At 43.2% G+C, this 19,421-nt stretch overlaps 1 protein-coding gene across 10 annotated transcripts in view; it reads right to left on the reverse strand.

The window, feature by feature from the left end:
• Nucleotides 1-6,273: 6,273 nt before the first annotated feature.
• Nucleotides 6,274-19,421, reverse strand: part of cmss1 (cms1 ribosomal small subunit homolog) — a 323,934-nt gene continuing 310,786 nt past the window's right edge. For all 10 annotated transcript variants that reach the window (XM_080203561.1, XM_080203564.1, XM_080203562.1 and 7 more), the window contains 5 exons: nt 18,049-18,151; nt 14,577-14,637; nt 11,884-11,971; nt 9,192-9,280; nt 6,274-6,490 (listed from right to left, as the gene is read on the reverse strand). In XM_080203561.1, coding sequence (XP_080059687.1) covers nt 6,407-6,490; nt 9,192-9,280; nt 11,884-11,971; nt 14,577-14,637; nt 18,049-18,151 — 425 coding nt within the window. In that variant the 3' untranslated portion in view covers nt 6,274-6,406. The remainder of the gene's footprint in view (nt 6,491-9,191; nt 9,281-11,883; nt 11,972-14,576; nt 14,638-18,048; nt 18,152-19,421) is intronic.

A 19,421-nucleotide genomic window follows, 5' to 3' on the forward strand; every position in this document is an offset into this window, starting at 1 on the left:
GGTGTGGTCTCACCAGCACCCTGTACAGCTGCAACATAATCTCGCTGTTTTTAAACTCCATCCCTTCAGCAATGAAGGGCAAAATTCCATTTCCCTTCTTAATTATTTGCTGTACCATTAAACCAACTTATTGCGATGCATGCACAAGGATACCCAGGTCCCTCGGCACAGCAACATTCTGTTATTTTTTACCATTTAAATAACAGTCCATTTTGCTGTTATTCCTACCAAAATGGATGACTTCACAGTTACCAATATTGTACTCCATCTGCCAGACCCTCACCCACTCACTTAAACTATCTATATCCCTTTGCAGACATTCAGTGTCCACTGCACACTTTGCTCTGCCACTTATCTTGGTGTCAGCTGCAAATGTCAACACACTACACTTGGTCCCCAACTCCAAATCATCTATGTAAATTATAAACAATTGCAGTCCCAACACTGATCCATGAGGCACACCACTAGTCACTGATCAGCAACCAAAATTAATTTCTAATTAAGGTTGATGTTCTAGTGAAGTCATGAGTGAGTCATAGATGATGTCTTCCAGATTGTGGGCGGGGGGGGGGGGAGGAGGAGGAGGAGGAGGAGGGTGGGGTGGTGGGTGTCTACCAGACTGTTTGAGTGGATGTTAAAGATCCCATGAAAACAGATCTATTTGGTCATCATCACATTGTTATTTGTCAAAACCTCGCTGTGCGCAAATTGGCTGCTGTGCTTCCTACGACAGTGACTACACCTTAAAAGTATTCAACTGGCTCTCGAATACTTTGGAGCATCCTGAGATTGTGAATGGTGCTATACTACCTGGTCTGGCCTACATGTGGCTCCAGATCTACATCAATATGGTTGACTCTCCACTGCCCTCGGGCAACTAGGGATGGACAATATGTGCTGTCCCAGCCAGCGATGCCCACTTCTCATGAATGAGAAAAAAAATGTATAAATTTAACTTGTTTCTACCCAGTGACAACATAAAAATATATATAAAATGGGGCAAAAGGGAATTGATGGCACAGATTCAAACAGGGGATAAAATATTTAAAATATTATGACCGTTTTTGCCAGCATGCAATCTGGAGCTTTTTTCATCGTAATCTTGAATTTTTCATCTCCTTTGAAGTTAAATCTGCCATCCTGTGGATGAATTTTCAAACACCCACTGACAAGCTGTCACAGAACAATCAATATACATAATTAATATTGCATAATTCAATAAATACAGACACTAATTTATCGTTATAGTATAAAGTGTTTGCAGGAATATCAGTTCTTGCTTATGTTGAAAAATGACATTTCTTATATCTGTGCCTCCCCTACCAAAACCAGACTCTATTAAATTCCTAGCTGACAGAAGGAAAGAGAATGGAGGATTGAACAAGTTTACGAGTGAATTCTAACTTTAATCGTTTATTTAAATGATACTTGATCATTTTTCATTTACTTCTTATGCACCATGTTTTTTCATCCACTCTTTGATGGACTGCACTGTGCATACTTCTGGTCACCTCTCCATTATAGGAAGAATGCAATTGCCATAGAGAGGATAAAGAGGAGATTCACAAGGGTGTTGCCAGGACTGGATAATGATTTTTTTTATTTATTTGTGTCACAAGTTGGCTTACATTAACGCTACAATGAAGTTACTGTGAAAACCCCCTAGTCACCACACTCTGGTGCCTGTCCAGGTACACTGAGGGAGAATTTAGCATGGCCAATGCACCGAACCAGCATGTCCTTGGACTGTGGGAATCACAGAATCCTAGAGAGCAGAAAGAGGCCATTCGACCCATTGAATCTGCACCAACCACAATCCCATCCCCACATCCCTCCATATTTACCCACTAATCCCTCTAATCTATGCATCCTGGCTCACTAAGGGCAATTTAGAATGCCCAATCAACCTAGCCCACACATCTTTGGACTGTGAGAGGAAACCGGAGTACCTGGAGGAAACCCACGCAGACACAGGGAGAACAGCAAACTCCACACAGACAAGTGACCCGAGCTGGGATTCGAACCCAGGTCCCTGGAGCTGTGAAGCAGCAGTGCTAACCACTGTGTCACTGTGGCTGGGGTTTATAGAATCATAGATTCCCTACAATGCAGGAGGCCATTTGGCCCATCTGCCCTGCACTGATCACAATCCCACCGAGCTTCTATCCCTGTAGCCCCATGTATTTACCCTGCTAGTCCCCCTGACATTAAGTGGCAATTTAGCATGGCCAATCAACCTAACTCACACATTTTTGGACCATGGGAGAAAACTGGAGCATCCGGAGGAAACCCACGCAGGCACTGGGAGAACCGTGCAGACTCCGCACAGTCAGTGACCCAAGCCAGGAACTGAACCCGGTTCTCAGGTGCTGTGAGGTAGTAGTGCTAATCACTGTGCCACCGGGGCTGGGGTTGTTCCCCTTGGAGCAGAAGTAGGTGGGGAGAGATTTGATTGAGATACATAAAATAGTCTGGATAGAATGGATGGGAAGGGCCTATTACTTTAGCAAAGAGGTCAGTGATGGGGGGGAGGTTTAAAGTCATTGATAGAAGGATCAATCAGAGGGACGATAAGGAAAAACTTCTTCCACGTAGTTGGTTACAGGGAAAAGTGGCTTCATTCTATGCCGTGAACTTTCTATGACACTTCAATGCAAATAACAATAAATTACAAATGCAGTTCCTGAGAGTTGTCTCAAAATTTGCAGCCAAAATCATCACCTGTTTCTTTGTTAATAACAATCATCAGCATAACTTGTGAATGCTGCCAACTGTAACTACTTTCCAGAACCTAGAGGGTTTTCACAGTAACTTCATTACAGTGTTAATGTAAGCCTGCTTGTGACACCATTAAATAAATTAGACTTTAACTCAGTTTGATGGGAAATTATTTGTACACTTGTTCTGTCTTGTGATGAACAAATGGGCACTAGAACGTTTTATGTTAAAAATGTCATCATTATTTGTGTGCCACTTAAAGGAATTGCGCAGTTAGTGTAAAGAGGATACCTTGCCTTAGAAAATGAGACCTCGGAGGATTGCTTTGTGGTGACATCATTCCAGCTATATTACAATTAGCTAAATAAAAAACCTTTCTGTTTTATGTTCTCCCCTTCCTGGTCCTCACAATGGTGCAATTAAAAAGCAAACTATTGCTGATGTTGGAAGTCTGAAATAACAACATATAATGCCACAAACCAACAGGTCAGACAGCATCTGTGGACGGAAGAAGGCAGGGTTAATACTTCAAGTTGATTATCTTTTGGCAGAACTGCAAGGCGCTATGCATGAACAGAGCCAGGGAAAAGGAGTGAAAGTAGGAAAGAAATTCTCTGTAATTTGGGTGCAGGACAGAAAATGATTAAATGACAGAGATGATGATGACATGTTCAGACTAAAATGAAATTTAAAAAAGTCCATCTGTCCCTTCTCCAACCTCCCTTTCCGCTCCAGTTTTTGAATGTGTTTCATAGAATTTTCAGAATGCAGAAGCAGACCATTCGGCCCATTGAGCCTGCAGCCACAGCAATTCCACCCAGGCCCTATCCCTGTGAGCCCACGGATGTACCCTGTTATTCCTCTGAAACTAAGGGACGATTTATCATGGCCAATCAATCTACCTGCTTATCTTTGGAGTGTGGAGGGAAACTGGAACAACCTGAGGAAACTCACGCAGACGCGGGGAGAACATGCAAACTCCAGACAGGCAGTCACCCAAGGCCGGAAATTGAACCTGGGTCCCTGGCGCTGTGTGGCAGCAGTTCTAACCACTGTGCCACCGTGCTGCCCACACATCCTTCATTTGTGCTACTCTCTTGAACTCACTTGAATCTCTGCAGACATGTTTTTGCCTCCGTAATAGCAAACAAAAGTCAAAGAAGTCGCAAATGACACCACCTGTGACCATCAACATGCATCATTTTCTCTTCAAGGCATCGGAACTTTTTCTTTAGAAGCCCGACTGTCTGCTTGTCGATGGCCCTGGTGATTCCGTGATGTTATGATAGTTCCTCTCCACGTCTGTTCTAGGAATCTCACAGGCTTCATGAGAACCATAAGATAACCAACCAGGACATCAGATCTATTAAACATGTCTGGCAGCCGGGAGTTCCAGAGAATGTAGGAGTTGTAGCTGGTGCCAGGGTACCTGGCATCAACCTGATTAATTCTTCGATTGCGGTCACAACTGAACATTTAAGGAGTGATAGCCCTTCCTGTTAATGAATGTACAGGGCTGGTCTGCTGGAGCCTTTATGGTGATATGAGTGCTCTCTGAACACTGGGGAAAGCAGCCATTGCCACAATGCCTCTGCCTCATTCCAGTTGACTGTTCCAGTCCAGTGAAGCTGCAATATTCGGAGCTGCCCTTTGGCACACTGCATCTGAATGGTGGTATGCAGGAAGCTGTGTAATGTCACCAAGGTCTCCACAGGCAATGGTGGAAGGATCCAGTGGCAAAGGAATTCAGTGCACTTATGACCTCTATGGCTATGGGCATTGTGTGACCACCCACACAGTTAGAAGCTACTTCCTCCATCAGCGTCTCACAGAGAGAGAGGTCACCGAGGCTCTGGACAGCCTGAGTCTCCTCCGGCATCGTGCCTCATTCATTTGAATGTAATTCATTCTGTGCCAATCGACTTGAGTGGTGGCATGAGTGTTACTTCTGCACCTCCATTGCTGTAGCATTATCCGTTCATCTGCTGCTCACTCTGGTGCCACCCTCATGCCCCACCAATGCGTACTGCCCCTGATCACCAGGCCTTCCTCACCCATCTCCTCTTCCTCCTTGGAGGACGGGTATCCACTGGAGACCCCATCCCCATGTTTATACACCCAAACAAGCTGAGGTACAGTTACAAGTCTAAATGAACCTGTCTACAGGCTTAATGACATTTCAAAACAGCACAGGTAACCCCTGGAAACACAGCTCTGAGTTGCAAATGCCAGCAGCACACATGGGAGCTGGAACTGCTGAGATCAACTAGTGGCTTTTAATAATCTTAAAACAATCTTTCAGTGAAAGAAAAAGATTCCCACTTGGTGAGAGTCAGATTCTCTAAGGGTTTTATTGCTCCTGACATGTATTATTCCAATCAATTGATACACCAACAGGCTTAACAAAGCAATTAATTTCAAATTCAATAAGGTGGGCAGGCTGCCAATTTCTAGGTCCACACACCTACTGTATTACCACATTTCATCATGTCGGGGATGCGGCCAGATGCCATCATGCCTAACAGAATGTTGGCGTGGGTGGGGTACAGGCCCATTCTCGTTGTCCATTATTCAACCCTTTGTTCCAGATGGGGACATAACAAATGCCCTGTGTAAGCTGAGTATCACAATTTGTCTTCTATTCCATGCAACATACAATCCAAGGTCCCTTTTGCCTTAATTATTGCTGATGCCTACTGCAATGTTGCAGTGATCTCCAATGAACCAATAAACTCAAAGAGGGGCAATTTTCCCGTCCCACCCGCCACTGGAATTGTAGCAGACGGGGGGTGGGTGGGTGGGTGCGGACGTTGGACCCTGCAAAGGTCTGTTAACTTTGGTGGGATTTTCCAGCCAACGTGGCTGGAAAATCTCCCCCAAAATGTTAACGTGTGCAGTATCCTGTAAACCAGCGGTCTCCAAACTCCGGACGCGGGCCGGATGTGGCCTGCGGGCCGTAGTTTGGAGACCCCTACTGTAAACTAACTAACAGGCTCAATGTCTATTCCTATGTTAGTCTCATTTATCGGAACTGGATTCCATGCACTATTTCTCAGCCTGATTTTGTGATCTGTCTAAATCTTTCTGCGCCAGATCAACTTGCTCTCCACTCTTTGCAAAAGTCCTCACCATTGGAGTCTTTCGCAACTTTTGATAGTTCTGTTTTCATTCTGACTTCTTTTTACCTTCTCTAGTGACTGATGCAACCCGTGTTGCATCATGTTGCATCGGTTGAAACAAGAAAAATAGTTAATAGTAAAGAACGCAGTTGAAAGAAGATTTGTGTCTTTACATTTCACCTTGATGCAACTTGTTTACATATATCCACCGCGCTTGCGACATCTGAATAATACTGATAAAACATGCTGGCTGGAATTTTTCTGACCTGCCCATCACGGGAATTGTAACTGGCAGGACACTGGATGAGATTTTCCAGTTTCAGAGCGTGGCTGGAAAATCTCATCCAGTCTGTCTCACTTGCAAATAAAGGCTTGGAGATAAAACCAAATGCACTTCTACAAAGTGTAAAAAAGGGCCATCAAATCAGGCAAGCCATTAGGAATGTTACCTATTTTATTAAAGTCAGGATTCAGTGTGCAATTTAAAATAACAAAATGTCAAACTGTCTGCTTCCAAACAGGGAGGAAACCAATAAACCAGCTCAATCTCTGGCAGGAAATTACTTGAGTCAGAAGAGGCCCAGTTTCACCTGTCCTGTTTTACAGGCCGGGATGATGCTTGTTTCCAGCAGCTTCAGTGTTTCCTGTTTCACCTAAAATACACAGAATAAGACTTAGCTCTAAATCAGAGAGTATTAATCGAGACAAAAATAATCAATAGGAAACATATAATGTTCAGCTGATAATGATGAGCTCATTTAACATATGGTGGCATAGTGGTTAGCACTGCTGCCTAGTAGTGTCAGGGACTCGGGTTCAATCCCGGCTTGGGTCTCTGTCTGTGTGGAGGTCGATGTGGAGATGGCGGCGTTGGACTAGGGTAAACACAGTAAGAAGTCTCACAACACTAGGTTAAAGTCCAACAGGTTTATTTGGTAGCAAATGCCACTAGCTTTTGGAGCACTGCCCCTTCATCAGGTAAGTGGGAGTTCTGTTCACAAACAGGGCACATAAAGACACAAGCTCAATTTACAAAATAATGGTTGGAATGCGAGTCTTTACAGGTAATCAAGTCTTAAAGGTACAGACAATGTGAGTGAGATTGATCTCACTGATTGCCCTGTCTGGAGATAATACACATCTCTTTAACCTGTGCTTAACGCACTCTCCATTCACATTGTCTGTACCTTTAAGACTTGATTACCTGTAAACACTCGCATTCCAACCATTATTTTGTAAATTGAGTTTGTGTCTTTATATGCCGTGTTTGGGACTAGGACTCCCACTCACCTGACGAAGGGGCAGCACTGTGAAAGCTAGTGGCTTTTGCTACCAAATAAACCTGTTGGACTTTAACCTGGTGTTGTGAGACTTCTTACTGTGGGGAGTTTGCACATTCTCTCCATGTCTGTGGGCATTTCCTCTGGGAGCTCCGGTTTCTGTCCACAGTCTGACAGACGTGCTGGTTAGGTGCATTGGCCGTGCTAAATTCTCCCTCAGTGTACTCGAACAGACGTCAAAGTGTGGAGATCAGGAGATTTTCACAGTAACTTAATTACAGTATTAATGTAAGCCTATTTGTGACGCCGATAAATAAACTTTAAACTAAACATAGTAAAGAACAACTGACTTATTTTTTATTCGTTTGTGGGACGTGAGCGTCGCTGGCTGGCCAGCATTTATTGACCATCCCTAGTTGCTGGTGAGCTGTCTTCTTGAAGCACAGCAGTTCGCATGCTGTGGGTTGGCCCACAATGCCATTAGGGAGGGAATTCCAGGATTTTGACCCAGCGACTGTGAAGGAACAGCACTATATTTCCAAGTCAGGATGGCGAGTGGCTTGGAAGGGAACCTGTAAGTAGTGCTGTTCCCATGTATCTGGTGCCCTTGTCCTTCTAGATGAAAATGGTCATGGGCTTGGAAGATGCTGTCTAAGGATCTTTAGTGAATTTCTGGTCTAATATATACAGTGGATGATCAGTTCAAGTGATATAAGTATGTATATTTCTATATGGAGACAGAGAGAAGGTGATGGGTGGGGGAGATATCTCTGTTCAGGCATGATTAGTTCACACCGTGTGACTGGCTCAAATCATCTAAATATATCATATTGATAAAGCTTTCATTCACCATACAGTAACAGCGCCATCGCTGTTTTTGAAATTAAACACTGATGCCCTTGACCAGTTTAATTACCTGCCAAAGAGTTGCCCAGCAATGCTTGACTCAAAAAGCAAATCCGACAAACTTTTGTCAATCCCAGTTCCACCATCTGCCTTAAGATTTCTTAATTAATAAAAGCCTCCCTGGCAACTTTCTGCCCACTTCCTGCCTCCCCTGCCACCATTCCCACCCAACCCCCCACCCCACACAAACCAGTATCGATTCCAAACCTATTGACTCTAAGATGAAGCCTGGAGTTCATGGATCAAATGGTCAGTAACCATTCCTCCTAAATTGATAGGAGCGGGGTTGTGAATTGAACATTTGTAAGGGGTTTGGTCCCTTCACTGCCTGGGTGGTAATCTGGCAGACAGAGTAGGCTGCCTGATCATTGTAGAACTTTCCCAATTTTCATTCCAATGCATGATAAAGTGACCACAACAATTTGCATTAAAATTGCTTGAAAATCAGACTGGTGATTCATTGGTAAAGACTTTTAATCTTAACATGTTAGTTTAAAGTTAAAAGTTTATTTATTAGTCACAAGTAAGGTTTACAGTAACACTGCAATGAGGTTACTGTGAAATTCCCTTAGTCGCCTCACTCTGGTGCCTGTTCAATACACCTAACCAGCATGTCTTTCATACTGTTGGGGGAAACCGGAGCATCAGGAGGAAACCCACGCAGACACGGGGAGAATGTGCAAACTCCAGTGACCCAAGCCAGGAATCAAACCCAGGTCCCTGGTGCTGTGAGGCAGCAGTGCTAACCACAGTGTTGCTCCACTTGGTTAGTAAGGTGTACCATATTCTTCTCATAACAAATCTTGGACATTTCCATTTAGTTCTATTTGCTATGAATAGATTCATCAGCTGCACCTAAATAGAAAATAAATCGTGACTTGGGACATGTTGAACCCGTTGTGCTTGTTGCGTAATAACTTCTGCAGCATTAAATTGTCCCAGATGTTAAACTATGTTTCAGACCTACTTATTGTTGGAATATGACTAACTTCTTCAAACAAATTATAGACCACTCACTGAATTGGATCTAATTCATCTGCAGTCGATACACAGTGACAATAAGCATACTTGCATTAATCTGGGAGATATGAGAAAATGTAAATGCTGGAGAATTTTATTCTCAAACATAAAGGCATGCCTTGTTCATGGGTAGTTTGGTAAGTCATACCTCTGGTATATCCATTAATCTTCTCAGCTTCTGATCACGCCAATTCCAGTCAAGGATTACATACTTCAGAGACTGCAGACTGAGTCCATCTGGACAGCAGGAAAGAGTTAACATTCACAATCATTAGTCACGATTGTCATCACTTCAGCACTGAAATGTGAGTGAGAAGTAATCTTGTGAGGTGATTAATTTTAACATACTTGTCCCTTGTGTAAGCTTGCAGTGCCTGTCTCTTACATCATGATTGGAGAAGGCTGCGTTGAACCCCACCATTTCTATTTATAATGTCACTGCAGTGGAATAGTATCATGTATTGACAGGAGGGGTGAAACATACGAAAGGCTAGATTTCCATGGAGGAGGTGAAAAGGTCAGGATTAGACCCTTTAAAAGGGCCCCACTTGCCATACATTTGTTCCGGGGAGGCAGGAGCAGGATGAAGTTGGGCCTGCCGCTTCTGGAGGCAACCATGGGTGAGTGCCGAGATAGACTGGCTGATACATTGGCCTCAGGTCTCTAACTTTTCACTAGCTATGTTAAAGGCTGTTAGGCCCTGTAACCCTCACTTCTCACCACAGCTCCACGCCTTATCAATGATTCAAATGCCCCCTCATGATTGTATTAGTGAGTCTTGGAGGGCTTGGAGCAAAGCATTCATAACGAGGCCATCTGGAAAAACAGCTGTCTGGTCATCTTGTTCTGATGATACAGTTGCCAGATGGCCTCATTATGAACTCCATGAAAATGATGGCAGAGGTATGAGATGCCTAACACCACAATGCAGATGGTCAGGCCGAGAATGCCGGGTTGCTACCTATACCCCTGTGCCAGCAAAAATTGCCAGAAGTGAGAATGGGGGTGGAAATTTCAGAATCAGGTCCCACCTGCCATTTTAAACATCAACAGAATTAGTTCAGCTCTGTAAAAACCTGGGTCAAAATGTTTGCTTCCAAGCTGTCTAGCCAGCATTTCTGAAACACACAAACCTGTTACAAGGGGTGAATGAGAGGCACAGGTATCAGTACAATAAATGTGCTTTATAACCTCTGGGGATTTGGAGAAATTTAGTTTCATCTGTTTCCCCTTTAAAATAAATTCTATCTTAGAATGTGCACATACTGACAATTCAGTTTATGTTGAATTAAACTGAAAAATAAAACATATAATTTAAGATATAATTTTATAGTAATGAACGTGTTTGTGTGTGTGTTTGCATGCATACATGTGGTGGTGTGGTATGTGTGTGTGTGTCAGACTGAAATATAGACATTACTTAATTTTCCCTTGTCTATTTTGTTCTTCTATTCTGTCTGGCACAATATCCAAGAATAAGCCTTGGATTTCAAATCTAAAATATGCAAAAACAAGCAGCACAAGGATTGCAATTTAAACTTGAGGTGTGTTAATATTTCTTCACTTGCATTGAAGGCACAAAACATGTAAGCTTGAGAAAAATTTAACACCCCAGACGTTCGCAGCAACACTCTGCTCCTTAAACGACTCCTGTCCATAAGGGCACGCCTTTCCCTAAAATCAATCCAGCAATCTACTTTTTTAATTCAATTAGTGTCAAAGTACGCTTACATTAACATCGCAATAAAATTATTGTGAAAATCCCCTCGTCGTCACACTCCGGCACCTGTTCGGGTATACTGAGGGAGAATTTAACATGGCCAATGCACCTACCCACCTTCTTGCTTTCAATTTCAGTTCATACTCACACCCATCTTCCATGCTGCTCAAAACTATTGTCCATCATTTGTTCAAAGTGGAACTCTTTCCCCTCACACCCAGTTCATTCCTTGCTCCCCACCAGTTAATTGCAGCATCCTCCAAAATTCCTATCTTATAACATAACTCTCAGTTTCTGTCCCATTCTCTCTTTTCCCTCACTCCCTGTCAGTTAACAGTGACATTCTCCATCCTCCTGCCCCCAAGATGGATAGCTCCTGCCTTTGTCGCCATCTTCTCCTTCACTGAGCCCCCCATCTTCTTCCCCCTCTTCTTCCTGGCCATTCATTTTCCTCTCCCACTTCCTACTCCTTCATTATCATAGATTCCTTACAGTATAGAATGAGGCCATTCAACTCCGATAGAGCATCTTACCCAAACCCTTTCCCCTTGCCCTATCCCTGTAACCCTGTTCATTTACCATGGCTAATCCTTCTTACCTACACACCTTGGGATGTTTTGGGGCAACTTTGCATGGCCAATCTGTCAAACCTGCATATCTTTGGAGTCTAAGTGGAAACCGGAGCACCCTGAGGAAGCCCACAAACTCCACACAGTGACCCAAAGCCAGAATCGAACCCAGGTGTCTGGCGTTGTGAGGCTGCAGTGCTTGCCACTGTGCCACCGTGCCATCCTTAAACTAACTTCTCTGGGCCCAGGCTTCTCTTTCTGCCTGTTGGAAAAGTGTCTGTGTTTAAATCAGCACTTGGGAGTACTCTGCGTATTTAAAGAATGAGTCCACTGGTTTCTGATGGGTGTTCTCATCTACTCAGAGGAACAGGTTAAAATTGCAAACGAAGGTATCACTGTGGGACATTGGCAGGTGAGTCCCATGGCCGATTTTAACTGTAATGCACACTGGATGGGAAGGGTTAAGCATACATAAAATAATGGCTGATTAATTCTCTGAATAAACTGAAGGCGTATAAACAAACCCTCTGAAATAGCATTGGGTATTCTACCTCGGTCTATCAGGTTTCTAATCCGTCCTGGCGTTCCGACACCAAGATGTACGGCACCTTTAGAAAGCCATTTTATCTGTTCTTCCACCTGCATGAGAAAGGGAACACGATAAGTTTCTACAATAAATTGCAATATCACAGAACGAATACCAATTGTACCGCACACAAACACATAATTCAAACTATCTTGTTTCACTGACCTTGAGAGAACTGATATGCCACATTGAAGATTGGATATGGAGACAAAGGGGAGGGGCTGGAGTGACCCAGGAGAAGAATTCCTGCTTTTCTTAGCTTCAAATTATGGGGAAGCGATGGCCTAGTGGTATTATTGCTCGACTATTAATTTGGAAACCCAACTAATGTTTTGGGGACCCAGGTTCGAATCCCGCCATGGCAGCTAGTGGAATTTGAATTCAATAAAACATATCTGGAATTAAGAATATACTGATGACCATGAAACCATTGTCGATTAGTGGAAAAACCCATCTGGTTCACTGATGTCCTTTAGGGAAGGAAATCTGCCTGGTCTGGCCTACATGTGACTCTCAACTGCCCTCAGGCAATCAGGAATGGGCAATAATTGCTGGACAGCCAGTGATGCCTGTGTCCCAAGAATGAATAAAAAAAAATGTAACTAAATGTTAACACACAAGAACTGCATGTCTGGTTTCTATAGATCCAGATAAATTGAATAAAGCACACATGACAGCCAGTTGAGGGAGATGACGAGAAGTCAATCTTCATTTGGATTAGATTCATTCACTTGGGCTTTTGCAAGTTTTTGGTTTCCAGTTTAGCAGCTGCCACACTTACAGGCAAGAACTGGTTTGGTCACAGAGAGTAGATGAGAACACCCACCGGAAATCAGTGGACTCATTCTTTAAATATGCAGAGTAGTCCTGAGTGCTGTCTTAAACACAGAGACTTTTCCAACAAGCAGAAAGAGAAGTCCAGGCCCGGAGAAGTTAGTTTAAGGTTGGCACGGTGGCATAGTGGTTAGCACTGCAGCCTCACAGCGCCAGGACCTGGATTTGATTCCGGCTTTGGGTGACTGTGTGGAGTTTGTGCATTTCCTCTGGGTGTTTTTCTGATTGGAGATCTGCAATTGTTGATGTTCCGCAGGTATCAGTGCTGGGACTACTGTTGTTTGTAATCTATATAAATGATTGGGAGGAGGATATAGGTGATCTGCTTAGTAAGTTTGCGGATGACACAATGATTGCGGGAGCTACAGGTAGCGAGGAAGATTGCTAGAGAATGCAGCAGGATATAGTTAGGCTGGAGATTTGGGCAGAGAAATGGCAGATGGAACTTAATCTGAACAAATGCGAGGTAATGCATTTTGTAAAGTCTAATGAGGAGGGAAGTATACAGTAACTGGCAAAACCCTTAGAAGTATACAGAAGGGTCTAGGAGTACATGTCCAAAGTTCCCTGAAAGTGGCAACACAAGGGGGTAAGATCATCAAGAAGGCATCAGTCGGGGGATAGAGTATAAAAATTGGCAAAGCATGTTGCAGCTGTACAGAACTTTATAAGGCCACCACTTTTGGAATATTGCAGTTCTGATCGCCACACAACAGAAGATGTGCAGGCTTTGGAGAGGGTACAGAAAAGGTTCACCAGAATGTTGCCTGGTATGGAGGGTATTAGCCACAAGGAGAGATTGAACAAACTTGGTTTGTTTTCACTTGAATGCTGGAGGCTGAGGGACGTCCTGATAGAAGTTTGCAAGGCATGGATAGAATGGATAGACACAGTCTTTTTCCCAGGGTAGGAATGTCAATTACTAGATTTAAGGTTAAAGGGGAAGAAGTTTGAAAGGAAGTGTGAGAGGAAAGTTTTTTACACAGAGGGTGTTGTAAGTGCCTGGAATGCATTGCCAGAGGAAATGGTAGAAAGAGATACAATAGCAATATTTAAGAGGCATCTTGAGAGATGCATGAATAGGCAGGGAATATAGGGATACAGACCACATAGAGGCAAAAGGTCTTTAGTTTAGAAAGGCATCATGTATCAGCGCAGGCTTGATGGGCCAAAGGGCCTGTTCCTGTGTTGTACTATTCTTTGAGAACAGAAACTGTTGCCCTAAACCTATATGTTATCCAGTGGGAACAAGGACTAATTTCTCTCCCATGCAACAGGTAAAGTTTTCACACTATTTTCCTCATTAAATTAATTATCAGCTGCTTCACTGAAACACCGGAAAGAATTCATTACAGATGAATGTTTTTCAAAATGCTCCCTGTCCATTGACAGATTTACCTTTGTGTGTCTGGAGGATTCTGCCAATGATCTTTTTCTGAGGTACTTGCACAAGGCAACAATAACTTTTCAAATGGAATATAAGGGCTGAATCAAACATAGACAGAAAGCATCACATTTTTCTCGGTCACCACGTTTACTGTTGCCGGATTGGTGCTGGCAAAACAGTTTGTACTCATTTAAGCAAGGGTTGGGTGGTAGTGGAGTGGAGGAAGTGTAGTAACGTTCGACCACATTTTGTTCAAAAATAAGGAAGAGCTTCTTTCCTTCACGCCCATTAGAAGCACATGTGAAATAGTTACTGCCAAATGATTTCATCAGTTCACAGCAAGTCTAACAAATAAAGTAAAATGAAACCCCACAAACATCTATCACCTATTAAAAGTTAGCTGAAATAATGCAAACTCTACTGAGATTCTTGCTTACCTTTATATGCTTCGCAAACAATTTTATAACCTTATGGTCACCTTTAAAAGTTGTAATCAGTCTGCCAAAACAAATGAGATACAATCACTATAGTCATGGCCTGTTTACTTTCAATGGATTAAAACCCAGCATTTAAGAAGTTCAGAGAGGGATGTTAACTGTGCGTGTTATTACACAGAGAACATTGCACCCAGTGAAGTTAATATTCTTTCTATCCAGACAATTTGTTTTTTCCTTTCCTCCAGTTTACTCCCATTATCAATAATTCCAAAAGCTGCCAGCTCCTCCTGGAGTTTAGTACGTTAGTATTGATAGGTCACTAAAAGATAAAGTCACCATAGTCCCAGATGACCTTAGGCTGCTCTCACCTTTGAGGGGGGAGCAGACTGGTGGCAATTTAACCTGAGGATCACCACACCTCAGGTGAGGGGCAAGTTTGAGAAGGCAGGTCCCTAATGAAAATCTCATTTGAACCTGCGCTGCTGGCATTGCTCTGTATCACTAGCCAGCTGTTCAGCCAATTGAGCTAAACTGGCTTAGGTTACTAGCAACCAAGTGAAAGAGCCTCACGTCAGAACTTGGTCTGTAGCAGTTAAATATTAGATGGCTATCAGGCTATATATAGTCTACCAGTATTAGTGTTCCAAGATGTGTAGGTTTGGGGGATTAGCAGGGTAAATATGTGCAGTTATAAGATCAGGGCCTAGATAAAATGCTCTGTTAGAGAATTGATGCAGAATTTATGGGCTGAATGGCCTCCTTTTGCGCTGTGGAGATTCTATAATTCTAGTCTAGTTATCTTCACTAGGAATGACATTCTTACATCGGCAGAATAAAGAGGGCCAGGAAATTTGAATTGTGCCCAGAAGGAGGATAAAATGAGTGCAGTGACAGCACTCTACACTCAATGCTTGAAGCCTGAGCAAAAATCAACTTACGCCTCATTTAAATGACACCAGTGGGCATCAAATCGGAAATGAAGTTAAAGTTGGTCAAGTTAACTCACTCACAGTACTGTACAAAGATTCAGGTTTGGGTTCAGAGAAAATCCAGTCCACCAATGGAAAAAAGCATTGAGTTATGAAGTGAGGGGGGGAAAGAAAACTCCAAAATGTAATAGCGAGCAAGTTTAATTTTACATGCAATAAAAAAGCTAATACATTACAGTAACAATGGTTTTACACTTCAAAGAAATATTTAACTATAGTAGCATGTCCAAATTGCAGCAAGACCTGGACAATATCCAGGCTTGGGCTGACAAGTGTAAAGTGACATTTGCGCCAGACCAGTGCCAGACAATGACCATCTCCAACAAGGATCTAACAATCGCCCCTTGACATTCAATGGCATCACCATTGCTGAACTCCTCACTTTCAACATCCCGAGAGTTACTACTGACAAAGAAACTAAATTGGTCTATCTATTTAAATACTGTGGCTACTAGAATAGGTCAGAGGTGAGGAATCCTGAGACCACCTGCTGTCTTTCCAAAGCCTGTCCAACATTTACAAGGCACAGATCAGGAGCATGATGGAATACTTTCCACTTGACTGGATGAATTCACACTCAAGAAACTTGATGCCATTCAGGACAAAATAGCTATGTGATTAGCACTCCTTCCACAAACATTCATCCCTTCCACCAGTGGTATCAGTGGCAGCAGTGTAAAACATCTACATGATGCACTGCAGGAATTCACCAAGGCTCCATGGACAGCACTGTCCAAACCCATGACTGCTACCATCTAGAAGGACAAGGTAGCAGATACCTGGGAATGCCACCACCTGGAATTTCCCATCTAAGCCACTCACCATACCGATCTGGAAATATATCGCCATTCCTTCACTGTTAGTGGGTCAAAATCCTGGAATTCCCTTCCTAACAGCACTGTGGATGGACCTAGACTACACGGAGTGTAGGATTCAAGAAGGCAGCTCACCACCATCTTCTTGAAGGCAATTAAAGATGGGCAATAAATCTTGACCTAGCCAGCAATACCCACATCCCATGAATGAATAAGAAAAACATTTAAAAATGTTTCCAGATGTAATTTTGGAAAAGCTTCACTCTGTGGTAGCAAGTCTGCATCTGAGCCAAAAAGCTGTGGCTCAAACTCTTGAATATAGATTTTAGACTGGCATTTCCATACAGTGCTGAGATTCCATTGTTGGAGATGCCCCCTTTTGGATGAGTGGCCACAGTCCCTGTTTAGTGGACATTAAATATCTCTGACACTACTTGAGGTGGAGTAGACTGTTCACTTCGTGACTTGACCAAGGTTTTATGAGGTCGATGAAGGGGTTGATGCATGAGGGGAGATTAAGCAGTCTGGACTTGTACTTGCTGTAGTTTAGAAAGATGAGAAGGGATCTGATCGAGGTATATAAAATTTTAAAAGGGATCGATAAAATAAATGTGGGCCAAATGTTTCCTCTTATGGGGCAATCTAGAACAAGAGGTCACAGGTACAGGTTTAGAGGTGGTCGATTTAAAACTGACATGAGGAGGAACTACTTCTCGCAGAGGGTGGTGAATTTGTGGAATTTGCTGCCGCATAGCGCGGTGGAGTCTGAATCATTGAATGGTTTTAAGAAGGAGATGGATATATTTCTATTTAAAAAAAGGGAGAGGGATATGGGGAACAGGTGGGGAGGTGGATTGGAGACCAGGGAGAGATCAGTCATCATCAGATTGAATGGTGGAGCAGGTTTGAAGGACTGCGCCAACTTCTGCTCCTAATTCCCATGTTTCTATGCTTTTCCCTCATCCAACACCATCAAGACTTACTATTTGTGGAACCTTGTTAACTGGAACCAACCGATACATTTGTTTGTAATAACAATGTTACCACACTCCAGAAAACAAAATTTGTTGGATGAGATATACTTTAGAAAGAAATTAAAGTTTATTTATTAGTCACAAGTAGGCTTACATTAACACTGCAGTGAAGTTACTGAGAAAATCCCCTAGTCACCACACTCAGGCGCCTGTTCGAGTGGCTGCAAAGTAGCACAGTGATTAGCACTGCTGCTTCACAACACCAGGGACCTGGGTTCGATTCCCGGCTTGGCTCACTATCTGCGCATTCTCCCTGTGTCTTCGTGGAGGTGCTCCAGTTTCGTCCCCCATTCTGAAAGAGGTACTGGTTGGATGCATTGACCCAAACAGGAGCAGGACTGTGGTGATTAGGGGAATTTCACAGTAACTTCATTGCACTGTTATTGCAAGCCTTACTTATGGCTAATAAATAAACTTAACTTAGGTCAATGTACCTAACCAGCATGTCTTTCAGACTGTGGGAGGAAACCGGAGAACCTGGAGGAAACCCATGCAGACATGGGGAGAACATGCAAACTCCACACAGACGGTGACCCAAGCTGGGAATCAAACCTGGGTCCCTGGCACTCTGAGGCAGCAGTGCTGACCACTGTGCCACTGTGATGTCCAAAGGTCATGAAAGTTCTTCCTTTACCTGATCATTTCCAGGGCTCGGAGGGCAGAGCTGCAGATTATCAACATTAGCACAGACTTGTTCTCGGTATGATTCTTACACAACTTCACCCATTTACGACAAACTGTAGACAGACAGGCAACAATCAGTTTAAATTGGAGACATTTGTTATGTTTATCAAATCTATGCTAAACAGGGAAAAAATCTAAACTGGTCCAAAGCTTGCTCAACACAGAATATGTAACTTTCAACTCAATGCAAAACTATTTAAAAGATTCATAATAAACCAAAAAATCCAGATGTTCAAAACCCTGTCAATGCACACTATGAAGCTAAAGTAAAAGTTCATTTATAAGTCACAAGTAGGCTTACAATAACACTGCAATGCAGTTACTGTGAAAATTCTCTAGTTGCCACACTCCGGCGTCTGTTCGGGTACACTGAGGGAGAATTCAGCATGGCCAATGCACCTAACCAGCATATCTTTGGATTGTGGGAGGAAACGGGAACACCCGGAGGAAGCCCATGCTGAGACAGGGAGAACATGCAAACTCCATACAGACAGTGACCCAAGCCGGGAATCAAACCCAGGTCCCTGGTACTGTGAGGCAGCAGTGCTGACCACTGTGCCACTATGCCTTCCTCACCGTGCTTACTATTTCCGTTCGATTACACTCAAATCCAGTTATCATTTTAAAGGTATTGATTAGATTACTGCTTGAGTTTTGAAATTCAAGAAACAGCCCCTAGATCTTTTGATAGCTGCACCATGTTCTGCTCCCACACAACTTCAACACTGAAGTTGAGTGATATGTGAAAAAAAATTATAGGCATGATATGTTTTTCCAGCCCCTTCCACCAACAGGATCTTCCTGTTCCACTGATGTCGATGCTTCATGGTGGGTTCTCCGGCAGCAGGGCGGGTAAGCTACATAAAAGCCCATAGGCTTTGGCAGAACCAGCGGCCAATGGCTCACTGCATGCACTTGGAGGTTGGAAAAGTCCCAGCTGATTATTAATTCTGATAAAGCGTCTCCCTCAATGTCAACAAAACGAAGGAGATTACCATCGAGTTCAGGAAGCGTAAAGGAGACCATGCCCCTGTCTACATCAATGAGGACAAAGTAGAAAGGGTCAAGAGCTTCAAGTTTTTAGGCGTCCAGATCAGCAACAACCTGTCCTGGTCTCCCAGTGCTGACACTATAGTTAAGAAAGCGCACCAATGCCTCTACTTTCTCAGAAGACTAAGGAAATTTGGCATGTCAGCTATGATTCTCATCAACTTTTACAGATGCATCAGAGAAAACTTTCTGGTTGTATCATAGCTTGGTATGGCTCCTGCTCTGCCCAAGATTGCAAGGTCATGAATGTAGCCAATCCATTACATAAACCAG

Source organism: Carcharhinus amblyrhynchos, chromosome 15 (genome assembly GCF_965287045.1).
Source record: "Carcharhinus amblyrhynchos chromosome 15, sCarAmb.v2.hapA, whole genome shotgun sequence".
Lineage (NCBI taxonomy): Eukaryota > Metazoa > Chordata > Chondrichthyes > Carcharhiniformes > Carcharhinidae > Carcharhinus > Carcharhinus amblyrhynchos.